The sequence below is a fragment of the Rhinoderma darwinii genome, chromosome 7, assembly GCF_050947455.1.
Source record: "Rhinoderma darwinii isolate aRhiDar2 chromosome 7, aRhiDar2.hap1, whole genome shotgun sequence".
Lineage (NCBI taxonomy): Eukaryota > Metazoa > Chordata > Amphibia > Anura > Rhinodermatidae > Rhinoderma > Rhinoderma darwinii.
This window is the reverse complement of record NC_134693.1, coordinates 139,409,335-139,424,435: the sequence shown is the minus strand read 5'-3', so window position 1 is coordinate 139,424,435 and position 15,101 is coordinate 139,409,335. Positions and strand designations below refer to the sequence as shown.

At 42.1% G+C, this 15,101-nt stretch overlaps 1 protein-coding gene across 1 annotated transcript in view; it reads right to left on the bottom strand.

Annotated features, from left to right (window-relative positions):
- The window catches only part of PLXND1 (plexin D1), a 99,869-nt gene that overhangs the window by 58,679 nt on the left and 26,089 nt on the right, over positions 1 to 15,101 (bottom strand). Inside the window, exon 2 of the mRNA XM_075831841.1 lies at positions 6,340 to 6,516. Coding sequence (XP_075687956.1) covers positions 6,340 to 6,516 — 177 coding nt within the window. The remainder of the gene's footprint in view (positions 1 to 6,339; positions 6,517 to 15,101) is intronic.

Below are 15,101 nucleotides of genomic sequence, written 5' to 3'. Positions count from 1 at the left end.
CATCACCTCCACCATCTCCATGCTGCAGGCCAAACTCCAGACTCTGGGCTTTCCCAGGATCATCAGCCAGGACCCCTCCCCTCCACCTGGGTCAGAAGCCATGCATAGTCCTAACAGGGAGCTCACAAGCACACGTCTATCCTCTCCTATGGACAAGAATAGAACTACTATAATACTGCCCCCTATATACAAGATGATAACTACTATAATACTGCCCCTATATACAAGAATATAACTACTATAATACTGCCCCTATATACAAGAATATAACTACTATAATACTGCCCCCTATATACAAGAATATAACTACTATAATACTGCCCCCTATATACAAGAATATAACTACTATAATACTGCCCCCTATGTACAAGAATATAACTACCATAATACTGCCCCCTATATACAAGAATATAGCTACCATAATACTTCTCCCTATATACAAGAATATAACTACTATAATACTGCCCCTATGTACAAGAATATAACTACCATAATACTGCCCCTATATACAAGAATATAACTACTATAATAATGCCCCCTATATACAAGAATATAACTACTATAATACTGCCCCTATATACAAGAATATAACTACTATAATACTGCCCCCTATATACAAGAATATAACTACTATAATACTGCTCCTGTATACAAGAATATAACTACTGTAATACTGCCCCTATATACAAGAATATAACTACTGTAATACTGCTCCTGTATACAAGAATATAACTACTGTAATACTGCCCCTATATACAAGAATATAACTACTATAATACTGCCCCTATATACAAGAATATAACTACTATAATACTGCCCCCTATATACAAGACTATAACTACTATAATACTGCCCCTATATACAAGAATATAACTACTATAATACTGCCCCTATATACAAGAATATAACTACTATAATACTGCCCCTATATACAAGAATATAACTACTATAATACTGCCCCTATATACAAGACGACTATAATACTATAATACTGCCCCTATATACAAGAATATAACTACTATAATACTGCCCCCTATATACAAGAATATAACTACTATAATACTGCTCCTATATACAAGAATATAACTACTATAATACTGGCCCTATATACAAGAATATAACTACTATAATACTGGCCCTATATACAAGAATATAACTACTATAATACTGCCCCTATATACAAGAATATAACTACTATAAAACTGCTCCTATATACAAGAATATAACTACTATAATACTGCTCCTATATACAAGAATATAACTACTATAATACTGACCCTATATACAAGAATATAACTACTATAATACTGCCCCCTATATACAAGAATATAACTACTATAATACTGCTCCTATATACAAGAATATAACTACTATAATACTGCCACATATATACAAGAATATAACTACTATAATACTGCTCCTATATACAAGAATATAACTACTATAATACTGCCACATATATACAAGAATATAACTACTATAATACTGCTTCTATATACAAGAATATAACTACTATAATACTGCTCCTATATACAAGAATATAACTACTATAATACTGCCCCCTATATACAAGAATATAACTACTATAATACTGCCCCTATATACAAGAATATAACTACAATAATACTGCTCCTATATACAAGAATATAACTACTATAATACTGCTCCTATATACAAGAATATAACTACTATAATACTGCTCCTATATACAAGAATATAACTACTATAATACTGCCCCTATATACAAGAATATAACTACTATAATACTGCCTCCTATATATAAGAATATAACTACTATAATACTGCCCCCTATATACAAGAATATAACTGCTATAATACTGCCCCCTATATACAAGAATATAACTACTATAATACTGCTCCTATATACAAGAATATAACTACTATAATACTGCCCCTATATACAAGAATATAACTACTATAATACTGCCTCCTATATATAAGAATATAACTACTATAATACTGCCCCCTATATACAAGAATATAACTGCTATAATACTGCCCCTTATATACAAGAATATAACTACTATAATACTGCCCCCTATATACAAGAATATAACTGCTATAATACTGCCCCCTATATACAAGAATATAACTACTATAATACTGTTCCCTATATACAAGAATATAACTACTATAATACTACTCCTATATACAAGAATATAACTACTATAATACTGCCCCCTATGGAGTTTAGAACAGTACAGTAGCGTTATAGGAGTAGCGGCTGATATCAGTCACACATATTGAGGTTCTCAGCACTGGAGAAATGTGACATAATGTAGTGATTATGAGGGGCAGGGAGTTTATTTTGTGCACTGCCCCTTGAAGAACACTACAATCAGCCTCGCTCTATTCTGTAATGGCTGATAACAGGGAACAATAGATTGATTGCAAAGCAAATGAAGAGAAGATGGGAGTTTGCTGATGGCTTTCACAGGACTGAAGATAAGTGGAGGTCTTCACACAATAACTCCTGTTTGCTGATCCCAGGAGAAGATAAAGTTGCCTGATGGAGTTTTACAGCTTTCACAGTACAGGGGGCATTGGATATATCAGTGCATAACATTTCAGGCTTGCCATGCAGACGCCTGGGAAAGCAGTGTGACCACCTCTATGGGAGCTATAGTGGCAGGCACCCAGATACTTTTTTTCCATTTCCCATACTATTTAGGTCCTGCTCTTCATGCATAGTCGGAGCTTTGTATAGTGAACAGTTATAATTACTTATATTCTGTGCTTCAGTCTACGACTTCAAAGCTGCAAACACAGAATGTGCCGCGTTACATGCAAAATAATTATATTTGCTGCTAAGAGAATTTGCAGTTTTCACAGGAAAGGTACGAACCAGTGAGGGATATGTGTAATACAGAATACACAAGTACTGCGGGGGAGGGGAGGCAGCGCATATTTACCAGGTAAAGGTGAGACATGAATCAGGAGCAGCACATTTTGGGCCTCTGCGCGTTACATCCAGGAAAAAGGTAGGAAAGGATTTCATTCTATATTCCATAGTGTAACATAGAGGCAGGGGTAGAGAGGTAACGAAAAAAATGATGTTACCAACCGCATTATGGATCCGTGTTGTCCAGATCTGTAATACGACGATAGAAATCTATAGTCCCATACTGTCCCCTACCTACTGCATTATAGGGGTCGCAGCGATCAACGCCAGGGGGGCCACATGACTCTCCTCACAATGTCTATCCAGAGTTACTGTACTAAACTACACGGGCCCCTGCAACTACAGTAACAGTGTAACAGTAACCCACCTCACTCCTCAAACAGGTCCAAGTGTAGCGCTGAGTCCGGACGCCTTTCAGCGTCACAATGTTATGTATGCTGCACACAATGTCATGACGCTGAATGGCGTCGCGACCCGCGCTGCACCCGCAGCCAAAGAAGACCTGATTCAGGAGCAAAGAGGATAAGTATAAGAACACTGGGGTCATGTATCTAATCCTATCATGTGTGATACGGTCTGCTGAGCTGTGTATCTAATCCTATCATGTACAAAACTGTCTGCTGGGCCCTGTATCTAAGCCTATCATGTGCAATACGGTCTGCTGAGCTGCTGTATCTAAGCCTATCATGTGAAATACGGTCTGCTGAGCTGCTGTATCTAAGCCTATCATGTGGGATACTGTCTGCTGAGCTGTGTATCTAATCCTATCATGTGCAAAACTGTCTGCTGGGCCCTGTATCTAAGCCTATCATGTGCAATACGGTCTGCTGAGCTGCTGTATCTAAGCCTATCATGTGGGATACTGTCTGCTGAGCTGCTGTATCTAATCCTATCATGTGTGATACTGTCTGCTGAGCTGCTGTATCTAAGCCTATCATGTGGGATACTGTCTGCTTTGCTGCTGTATCTAATCCTATCATGTGTGATACTGTCTGCTGAGCTGTTGTATCTAAGCCTACCATGTTTGATACTGTCTGCTGAGCTGTGTATCTAAGCCTATCATGTGCAATATGGTCTGTTGAGCTGCTGTATCTAACCTATCATGTGTGATACTGTCTGCTGAGCTGCTGTATCTAAGCCTACCATGTTTGATACTGTCTGTTGGGCCCTGTATCTAAGCCTATCATGTGTGGTATTGTGTGCTCAGAAGCTGTATCTAAGTCTACCATGTGTAATACTGTGTGCTGGGCCCTGTATCTAAGCCTACTATGTGTGATACTGTCTGCTAATCCGCTGTATCAAAGCCTACCAAGTATGATACTGTCTGCTGGGCTGTGTATCTAATCCTACCATGTGTGATACTGTCTGCTGGGCTGTGTATCTAATCCTATCATGTGTGATACTGTCTGCTGGGCTGTGTATCTAATCCTACCATGTGTGATACTGTCTGTTCAGCTGCCATATCTTATTTCCAGTGGCGGACATACAGGGGCCGTAGTCTTATAGATATATCCTCTTTTTGGGGGGGGGGGGGGGGTGGCGGCAAAACAGAAGTTAGACTTTAGAACCCCCCCCCCCTAGCTAATGGGGTCCATTCACACATTGCGGTGCAGTTATAACCGCAAAAAAAACAAACGCATGCAGGTTTTTATTAAATTTTTTTGCAACTTGGTGCATTTTTTGATAAAGTTGCGTTACTTTACCACAACCGCATCTAAAAACGGCCCACGTCATGGTGAAACAGAATGCGTTTTTTGGTTGCGGTTCTAACCGCGCCTCAACCGCAACGTGTGAATGGACCTTGAGCAGTAAAGTCCAGACTTTTCCACTGCTTGTCTGTACATTTCCCCACCCTTCCCCCATCAGATGGAAAAGAAAGCACAGGTGAAAATTTGGGGAGTGTCAACAGACCCAACACAACGTTCCCGAGAATCCTGAATGGAAAACGTATCAGGGTAAGTAGCGATTTCAAATATTGTTACATAACGGCAGAAATACCATTCAGGAGCCTGGAAAGCTGGGATTTTAAACCCCTCCTCTCAAAATAATCCAAGTTTGATGAATGTGGAGTTATGTGATGAAGCAGGCAGTCACCTCGCCCCGTGGGGTCAGACAGGAACAGGTGCAGTTGTTTGGTGTAAGGAAACATTTTGCTGCTGCCGTCTGTCCCCTCCCCCACCCTCTGAATAACCGGTGACACTTGTGACCGTCTGACCATGTGTTGCGGAGTTAGTAATAGTTTGGTGGTTGTGGAGAATATCAAAATATGTGCCCAGCAAAGAAGGAAATGTGGGGGGAGAGTGAGCGCAGCATCCGGGGGTGCTCAGAAGTAGTGACGCCCTCAATGTAGACGTCTGCAGGTACCATAAGGCCATGTTCACACACAAACGCAAAATACATTTGAAATTACGAGTCTGTCGATCTATCGCATATCTATCTATCTATCTATCTATCTATCTATCTCTCATATCTATCTATCTCATATCTACCATTTATCTATCTATCTCATATCTACCATTTATCTATCTATCTATCTATCTATCTATCTATCTATCTATCTATCTATCTATCTATCTATCTATCTATCTATCTATCTATCTCATATCTACCATTTATCTATCTATCTATCTATCTATCTATCTATCAATCTATCTATCTATCTATCTCTCATATCTCTCTATCTATCTCTCATATCTCTCTATCTATCTCTCATATCTATCTATCTCATATCTATCTATCTCATATCTATCTATCTATCTATCTATCTATCTATCTATCTATCTATCTATCTATCTATCTATCTATCTATCTATCTATCTATCTATCTCATATCTATCTATCTATCTATCTATCTCATATCTATCTATCTCATATCTATCTATCTATCTCATATCTATCTATCTCATATCTATCTATCTATCTATCTCATATCTCTCATATCTATCTATCTATCTATCTATCTCATATCTATCTATCTCATATCTATCTATCTCATATCTATCTATCTCATATCTATCTATCTCATATCTATCTATCTCATATCTATCTATCTCATATCTATCTATCTATCTATCTATCTATCTATCTATCTATCTATCTATCTCGGTGGCTAGCTTTGCTGTCTTGCAGCGCTGGGATCATGGGTTTGGATCCGACCATGGATAACATCTGCATGGAGTTTGTATGTTCTCTCTGTGTTCGTGTTTCTCTCATACTCCTCAAATATACTGATAGGGAATTTAGATTGTGAGTGATGACAATCTCTGTACAGCGCCGCAGAATATGTTGCCATTATATAAGCAACAAAAATAAATACAGTAAATAAGTAACAGAAATAAATCTCTTTATCACATGCCACAAATAAACTTTTATTTCACATTCATTTATGAAGCAAGTGGCACAATCTTGTGAATTACCTTCTGAAGCTGCCCGCCGGCCATGCCCAAAAACGCCACCGTGTAGCCGCTGACATTGGCTACTGCCACCGAGGTCAAACCCGGAGCCGTGAAGAGCGCGGTGGCAGACAGAGGCCGATTGATAGCTAGCGGGTGCTGGAGATGAGCCGCTCCACAGTCCAACTGCTCTTCCTGCAGCTGTAAAGAATAGAGAGCAGTGTGAGACAAGGGAAGCGGTCAGAGCAGCACAGAGGACACTCAGCACACAACACACTTATTATACGCAGACATTGGCATCATTATCTCAATCAATTTCATGGAGACGCTACGAGAACCAGAGGAGAAGAATACTAAGGGGGGGGGGGGGGCATTATTTTCAGATCATAAAAAACAGAGTTCCTCGTAGCGTAAATCCCTCATTTCAGAAAAAAGGTCAAAGGATTCGACAATTAACTCTACGGTTGCCAGGGCGCACGCAACAGTTGCCACTGAGCATGGGATTGAATAATCAGGGTCTAATTGTTTCTGTCTGGAGTCTCCGGATAATTACTACAAACTGTTATTTGGGATAGTGCCAAGGCGGCTGCCACCCCCACCCCACCCATCTGCCTCACCCCCTCACCATGTATTTTCCGCTGGTGCACATGCAAATAAAACACAATATAAAAATACTTTTCTAAAGAGAAACACTCTCAAACAAACTGCACCCAGGGGACGAGCGCAACGCTCTGCACAATCCCAGCATGCATCCTGGCTGGTGCATTTGTATTTACTGAAGAAGAAGAAAATGAGATGACCCTGTATGTAGGATACAGATATGTCATGACTGGGTGGGGGGGGTGAATCACTATATATATGTTGGAAATAATTAGGACAGGACATTCCATGACAGCAAGCAGAGATTTTGGAGATAGTGAAGAATTGAAACAAAGTATATTAGAAAGTTGCAGAACATTCATTTTTTCAGCTATCAGAGCATGCTGGTAGTTGTAGTTTCCCCGATATCTAGACAGCCACAGGTGTGGACCACTGGTCTATAGGTATAAAGCGTCACATGACACGTCAGAACTTACAGTCTTATCTAATATGATGTAATGTCACCTATGAATTACTCTATAGGGAAGCTTCCTCTGATCTATTGGGATATACGGCTTCTCTTCCTCCTTCCTTTTTGTGCTCAAGATGTAGACCCCCCCCCCCCCCCCCCGCCCCTCTTCTTTTTTCCCAGCCCTGGGAAGCATTCAGCCTAAATTTAGAAAATTCCATTGCACTTATGCTGCAGGATTCCCAAGTCCCCAAATATTGCATTCTGGGTCCATTGTCACGGATTAGGGGTCAGCAACATTTATAAAATTATTACAGTATTTGTTCAGATGTTTGTGAGAATGACACCAGCCAAGAACTTTCCTGTTAGGGTATGTTCACACGACCTATTTTCAGACGTAATTCAGGCGTTTTACGCCTCGAATTACGCCTGAAAAACCGTCTCAATTCCGCCTACAAACATCTGCCCATTGCTTGCAATGGGAATTACGATGTTCTGTTCCCACGAGCCTTTATTTTACGATTTGCTGTCAAAATACGGCGCGTAAAATGACGGCTCATCAAAAGAAGTGCAGGACACTTCTAGGGACGTTTTTTCCATTGACTCTATTGAAAACAGCTCCAAAAAACGGCCGTAAAAAATGCCACGAAAAACGCAAGTGGCTCAAAAAACGTCTGAAAATCAGGAGCTGTTTTCCCTTGAAAACAGCTCCGTATTTTGAGACTTTTTTGCTCACTGCGTGTGAACATATCCTTATCGGCCAAGAAGCGCTCAGTATCTCACCCTGAGGTCGCCAGGTGATACTGTCCCATATTACAATCCCACAGGTAGTGAAACCTGTTGCTGATACATTATCCCAAATCTATCACAAAGATTATTATATCAGTAACGTACAGGACCAGACTATCAGAATTCATGTTGCATTGATATTTATGGCACCAACCCACTGGGGTACTGCAATTTTTTAAGATATGTCCACTTTCATAACCATTTTTTATTGTAGTGTCCCAATGCATGATCTAAAATGAAAAATGATGCAAATAAACTTGATCTAAAAAGTCCTATCCTTTTCTGTATACAGCTCCTATGCAGATCTATGTGTCTCCATGGTATCAGACTACACATAAACCCTGTGTAGTCTGATCCTGCAGTTATACTCCCTTTCATCTCTACCCTATTTTTGCTAACACACATTCGATAGGTTAGAAAGAAGTAAGGGACAGGCGGAAAGGAGAATGACTGCAGGATCAGACTACACAGGGTTTGTTTGTAGTCTGTTACCATGGAGACACAAGTCTGCAAAGGTGCTGTAGACACAAAATAAATCGGAAATTTTTAATCAAGACTTTTTGAGAAGTTGCTTAATTTTTAATTTTAGATGCATTGCGACAAAAAATGTAAATAAAAAATAGTTTCGTAGGTAGACATAACCTTTAAATTATAATAACATTTAAAGGGTCGATTGACAGGGGTAATACTTCCCCTTTAAGACTCTATTCAACCACTGTACAATGGAAGTTGGACAAGGATTATGTTCATTAGGTATCACTGATTTTCCAGTGAAGACCCAGACAGAGATTATCCTGGATATCCTATCCCTGGCTATAGGCTGGAAGGAATGCTCGCAGTGCTTATATTGCCTGGTGTGGCAATATGTGTAGGTCTGCCCGGATTATACCGCTGGCCGCACACACTTCCCCACACACTGCGCTCTCCAGGATTTCCAGCCACAGATGTTTCCAGTTGTGTGAATATATCAAGAGTCTATGGAATACCTCCCCCCTTATAGTCACAGCTGTTTGCAGACCCTGCCAGTTAAACAAAGAGGGAGAGGATCTGGGACATCAATGATGGCTTACAAGCGAGCCCGGCGTTTTCTGGCACTGGTCATTAATAAAGGACAAAGGGTTATGTAACCCCATTAAAAGAACTGGTCCAATAAATCCAACAAGGGTAGTACGATGGTTAAAAGCGACCGCTATGGAGTTAGGAAGGTTGGTCCGGACCCCCTTGTATACGGCCTATCTCTTCCCCACAAATACCAGGCGTAAACTATAATAGAAGTTCTGCTTATTTCTATATTTTTCCGGACGTCTGCCCAGTCATATTTCCTTTCAGAAACGCTGGTGGATGTAGTCAGTCATTCTCATGACCGTTGAGCCCCCCAAGGGCTCTATAGAAAGATATAGACTTTGTCAAATTGTATTCTGAAATTTCTCCTCCGCATACGAGGACCTCATGGTGGCACAATGACTGGAAGGTCTGTTGTTTTTTAAAATTTAGGGCCAAGTAACCAGTTTGTGGTGTTCAATTCAACCTATAAAATAGCGCTATCCATTATTTGGTCTGAATATTGAGTAAGTGCCAACCAACTGGTATAATCCCCTTTTTTGGTCGGATTAGAACTGTTTGGGTTAGTTCACACAGAGTATTTTGGCGCTGTTTTTTTTATAAGAAAACCGCGTCGGAAACAGTGCCAAAAAAAAAAACGCCCGAAATCACCTCCCATTGAAATTTTCCGCAAGTGGTAAAAACGCTTGTGGGAAAAAGCGACATGACCTTTCTTCAGGCGTTTCTGTCTCTGACCTCCTATCGACATCAATGGGAGGCAGAGATCGCATTTTAAGTGGCGGTTTTTGCCCGCAGCGCTCAATGGCCGCTGGCTAAAAAACGCTGCGAAAAACACGGCAAGTGTTCTGCCGGCACGTCAAACTGTGGCTCAAAATTCCTGAAGGAATTTTGAGGCAGATTTTTCTGCCTGCAAATTACTCCGTGCGAACAGGGCCGACAGGACTGGCCTGTATTGGCCAGTGTGCTGATTCGGGTGGCACGGAACCTGCTGTACCCAGTCAACCCCAGGTGATGCACTGCTCCAGAACTAGACTGGTAGAATTGATTCGTTGCAATGTACAAACAAGAGGCAACCTGTAACCAGGTAGACACTCTAATCTATCCAGGTGAGACACCGATCCAACTGTAACAGATAGCATGTATCCAGCTGTACCAAGGCAAACCCAGGTGATTTCCTGATGAAACTGTACCCAGGCAGACCTAAGTGGCGCCCTGATACAGCTGTACCCAGGCAGACCTAAGTGGCGCCCTGATACAGCTGTACCCAGGAAGACCTAAGTGGTGCCCTGATACAGCTGTACCCAAAAAACGGAAGTGATACGGCTATACCCAGACAATGCCCTGATCCAGTTGTGACCAGACAGACAATAGGTTTCTTAATACATCTGTACCCAGTAAGACCATGGTGGCCCCCTCATCCAGCTGTTCCATGCCAGGCTCAGGTGGTTCCCTTGTAAGGTTGTAGTCAATCAGACCCATCGTCACCTTGATTCAACTGTACTAAGACCCTGGTGGTGCCCTCATCTAGCTGTACCCAGCCATGCTCAGATGGTTCCCTGGTAAGACTATAGACAATCAGACCCAGGTGGCACACTGATCCAGCTGTACTCAGTCATACCCTGCTGGTGAAGTGATGCAGCTGTTCCCAGGCAGGCCCAGGTGGCACACATAGTCAGCTGCAATAAAGCATCCCCCTGCAGAGCTCTGGGGGGTAAAGAGTGGCGGTCTCTGGCAGCTGACGCTCAGCAGAATACGAGATCATGGAGTGGAGCATTATCAGGCTTTTTATCAGCACTCATTAGATTAGTGTCAGGAGCGTGGCAGGGAGATGGAGTCAAAGAGTGTTGGTTCCAGGCAGGCTGACGCTGCTGTTCACACGTTATCTGGAGCACGGAGCAGATGCTCTTGACACTCGGCGCGGGTACCTGCGAGCTCAGCTGGCTTCTGTCACATTCAACAGGTGGCGTCTCACATTAACCTTAACGGAACAGATCTCAGCGCCAGTCATCAGAGGATCGGCTGTGAACCATACAATGTGTTTTACGGATCAGCAGGACCATGATCCTAGACACCACCACACTGGGGGTTATACTGCACAACACACGGATTCTTAGGTCAATTCAATGGGTAATAAACACTCATCGCAAAATAATTGTGCCTAGGCATACAGCTGCATAGATCTGGGCATTCATTGAAATGCATGTTTGAAATGGTCCAAATGAACGTAATGCTGAAACACAAACTGAACACGGCCTCGGGGTGTATTCACACTGTGCGTTTTTTGCCGTGCGTGTCAAAACCGCACTGAAAAACGCATGCGTTTTTACAGCCATTTGTAAAATTGCACCAAATCACTGTAAAAAGACTGTAAAATACACCATTACACAGATGTAGATTTATACTGGATCCATGAACTGGGGCCCCCACTGATCACTAGTAGGAAGAAGCCCCCAGTGATTTTTATAGTAATTTCCTTTGCGCTAATGGTGCTCCCAAAGGAAGCAATGGAACCTGGAACTTATAAAACCTATGGGACCGGCCAGGGGTGTAGCTATAGGGGGTGCAGAGATAACCTGGTGCCTGACTGGGCCCCTTCATCACAGAAGAAGACACCAGTCTTATAAATGGCACATGGTAGATGGGGGGCCCTGTTACAGATTTTGCATTGAGGTCCAGGTGTTTTAAGTTACCCCTCTGGGAGCGCCATCAGCATTGTCTTGGAGATCCAGAGACTTTGAAGTTAAAACTTGAAGGGGTCTGATATTCAGAGGAGCGCTGGGAGCTCCCTTATTCTATTGATGGGGGGTACCAGCCCATGGACCGCCACCAATGTAAACTTTTGAAACATCTCTTTGCCATATAAATAGTTATGTAATACTTGAGGTACACTTTGACAGGCCCACAACCTTATATTTTTTGGTCAATGTCCCTTTAATAACTCACCACCATCAGCTGGTAGTAATACTCAGGTACCAGCGGAGCTCGGCCAAGTTTATTACATATTTTACCCATTTATTTAGGTGGCAGACGACGGGATGCAGCATTTCCACGTGTCCATCAGACTTCCCTCTTGGGATTGTAGTTGTGGGTGCTCGGCTTTGCCCTGTAACCCCAAGTGGGAACCTGACACTGCGGCTGCCCTTGTCCTGTTCACTTGTGACGGTCATGAGGCGGCCTCCAGAATCTGATCCTTATGTTAAGAGAAGTAATCATCGCTACCGGACCACTGCTGCCCCCTGCACTAGTGTTTCCAAAGCATCTGAAGTGGGATTAGGAGGTGCTGACAGGCCGGGACGTAGAGACATTTCTATCCGCATCAAGGCAGCAGTAAAGCAACACCCGTCAGAATCCATAATGCTACAAAGTGTCGGGCGTTATCATCTCCTCATCTCATTAACCCTTCACAGCCAAACTGCAAGTCGCTACACTGGTCAGACGGCAGAATATGCAAGGTCGGAATTCACACGCGGCAGATTTGTTACAGAAATTTCTGCAACTGCCACTCGTCTCAGGGTATGTGCACACGCTAGCTGTCATTTACGTGTGAAAAGACAGACTGTTTTCAAGAGAAAACAGCTGCCTCGTTTCACACGTAAATGCTCCTCCTCGCATTTTGCGAGGCGTCTGTGACGCTCGTATATCTTGAGCTGCTCTTCATTGAGTTCAATGAAGAACAGCTCAAATTACGTGGCAAAGAAGTGCCCTGCATATAATGTATATAAGTGTCCTGCATATAATGTATATAAGTGTCCCGCATATAATGTATATAAGTGTCCCGCATATAATGTATATAAGTGCCCCGCATATAATGTATATAAGTGTCCTGCATATAATGTATATAAGTGTCCCGTATATAATGTATATAAGTGCCCTGCATATAATGTATATAAGTGTCCCGCATATAATGTATATAAGTGTCCCGCATATAATGTATATAAGTGTCCCGCATATAATGTATATAAGTGTCCCGCATATAATGTATATAAGTGTCCTGCATATAATGTATAGAAGTGTCCTGCATATAATGTATATAAGTGTCCCGCATATAATGTATATAAGTGTCCCGCATATAATGTATATAAGTGTCCCGCATATAATGTATATAAGTGTCCTGCATATAATGTATATAAGTGTCCTGCATATAATGTATATAAGTGTCCTGCATATAATGTATATAAGTGTCCTGCATATAATGTATATAAGTGTCCTGCATATAATGTATATAAGTGTCCCGCATATAATGTATATAAGTGTCCCGCATATAATGTATATAAGTGTCCTGCATATAATGTATAGAAGTGTCCCGCATATAATGTATATAAGTGTCCTGCATATAATGTATAGAAGTGTCCCGCATATAATGTATATAAGTGTCCCGCATATAATGTATATAAGTGTCCTGCATATAATGTATAAGTGTCCTGCATATAATGTATATAAGTGTCCTGTACTTCTTTGCCGAGGCAGTCAATTTACATGTCGTCGTTTGACAGCTGTCAAACGACGACGCGTAAATGACAGGTCGTCTGCACAGTACGTCGGCAAACCCATTCAAATGAATGGGCAGATGTTTGCCGACGTATTGGAGCCGTATTTTCAGGCGTAAAACGAGGCATAATACGCCTCGTTTACGCATGAAAATAGGTCGTGTGAACCCAGCCTCAATGAGACTTGCAGAAACCCGTGCACCCGCCGCACAATCTTCTCCATATGGGATGGATTATCAGACACAGTAAATTCTGCAACAAATCTGGCATGTGTGAATATAACCTCAGTGTAATTACCGTAGCGTAAATACTCCAGATTTTCCGCAACATATTTTGTGGCAGAAAATCCGCAGCATAATAAGGTAGCAGTAGAGTGGATGAGATCTGAACAAATCTCCTCCACACGCTGCGTAAATGATAAGCGGAAAAAACTATTTTGACCTGAAATTGTTTTTTTTTTTTTTAATTCGCAACATATCAATTGTATTTGCGTTATCGCTGCTTTTGTTTTCCCTATTGAATTCAACGGGGAGGTAAAACCCACGACAAATAGCAGATGTTGCGATTTTTGCGTCGGAAAATATAAATATATGTATACTTACCCAGAATTCTGTGCTTCCTTGTCCAGGCAGGCCTCCTGGGATGACATTTCATCCCATGTGACAGCTGCAGCCAATAACAGGCTGCAGCGGTCACATGGGATGAAACGTTATCCCAGAAGGCCGGTCTCTAGGATGTCAGAGGGTAAGGGCTTATTCAGACAAATGTGTAAGGCCGGATTCACACGAGCGTGTGCATTTTGCACGCTCAAAAAACACGCCGTTTTGCATGCGAAAAAGGTCCATAACAGCTCCGTGTGTCATGAGCATATGATGCCTGGCTGCGTGATTTTCGCGCAGACGCCATCATTATGACACTCTGTTTGTATGTTTGTAGCACGTGGTGCTTTTCTGTTTTCATTCATAGTTTTGACTGCTGTTGCGCGAAGCACGCGCGTCCCACGGAAGGGCTTCCGTGTGCCGTGCGCGGTTTTCACGCACCCATTGACTCCAATGGGTGCGTGATGCGCGAAAAACGCACAAATATAGGACATGTCGTGAGTTTTACGCAGCGGACACACGCTGCGTGAAAATCACTGACAGTCTGAACGGCCCCATAGACTAACATACGTATGTGCGACGTGCGTGAAAATCACGAGCGTTGCACGGACGTATTATACGTTCGTCTGAATAAGCCCTTACTGAATAGTTCTGCAAAACTTTCTTAGGGCTTATTCAGACGAACGTGTAATACGTCCGTGCAACGCTCGTGATTTTCACGCGCCTCGCACGGACCTATGTTAGTCTATGGGGCCGTGCAGACTGTCCGTGATTTTCACACAGCGTGTGTCCGCTGCGTAA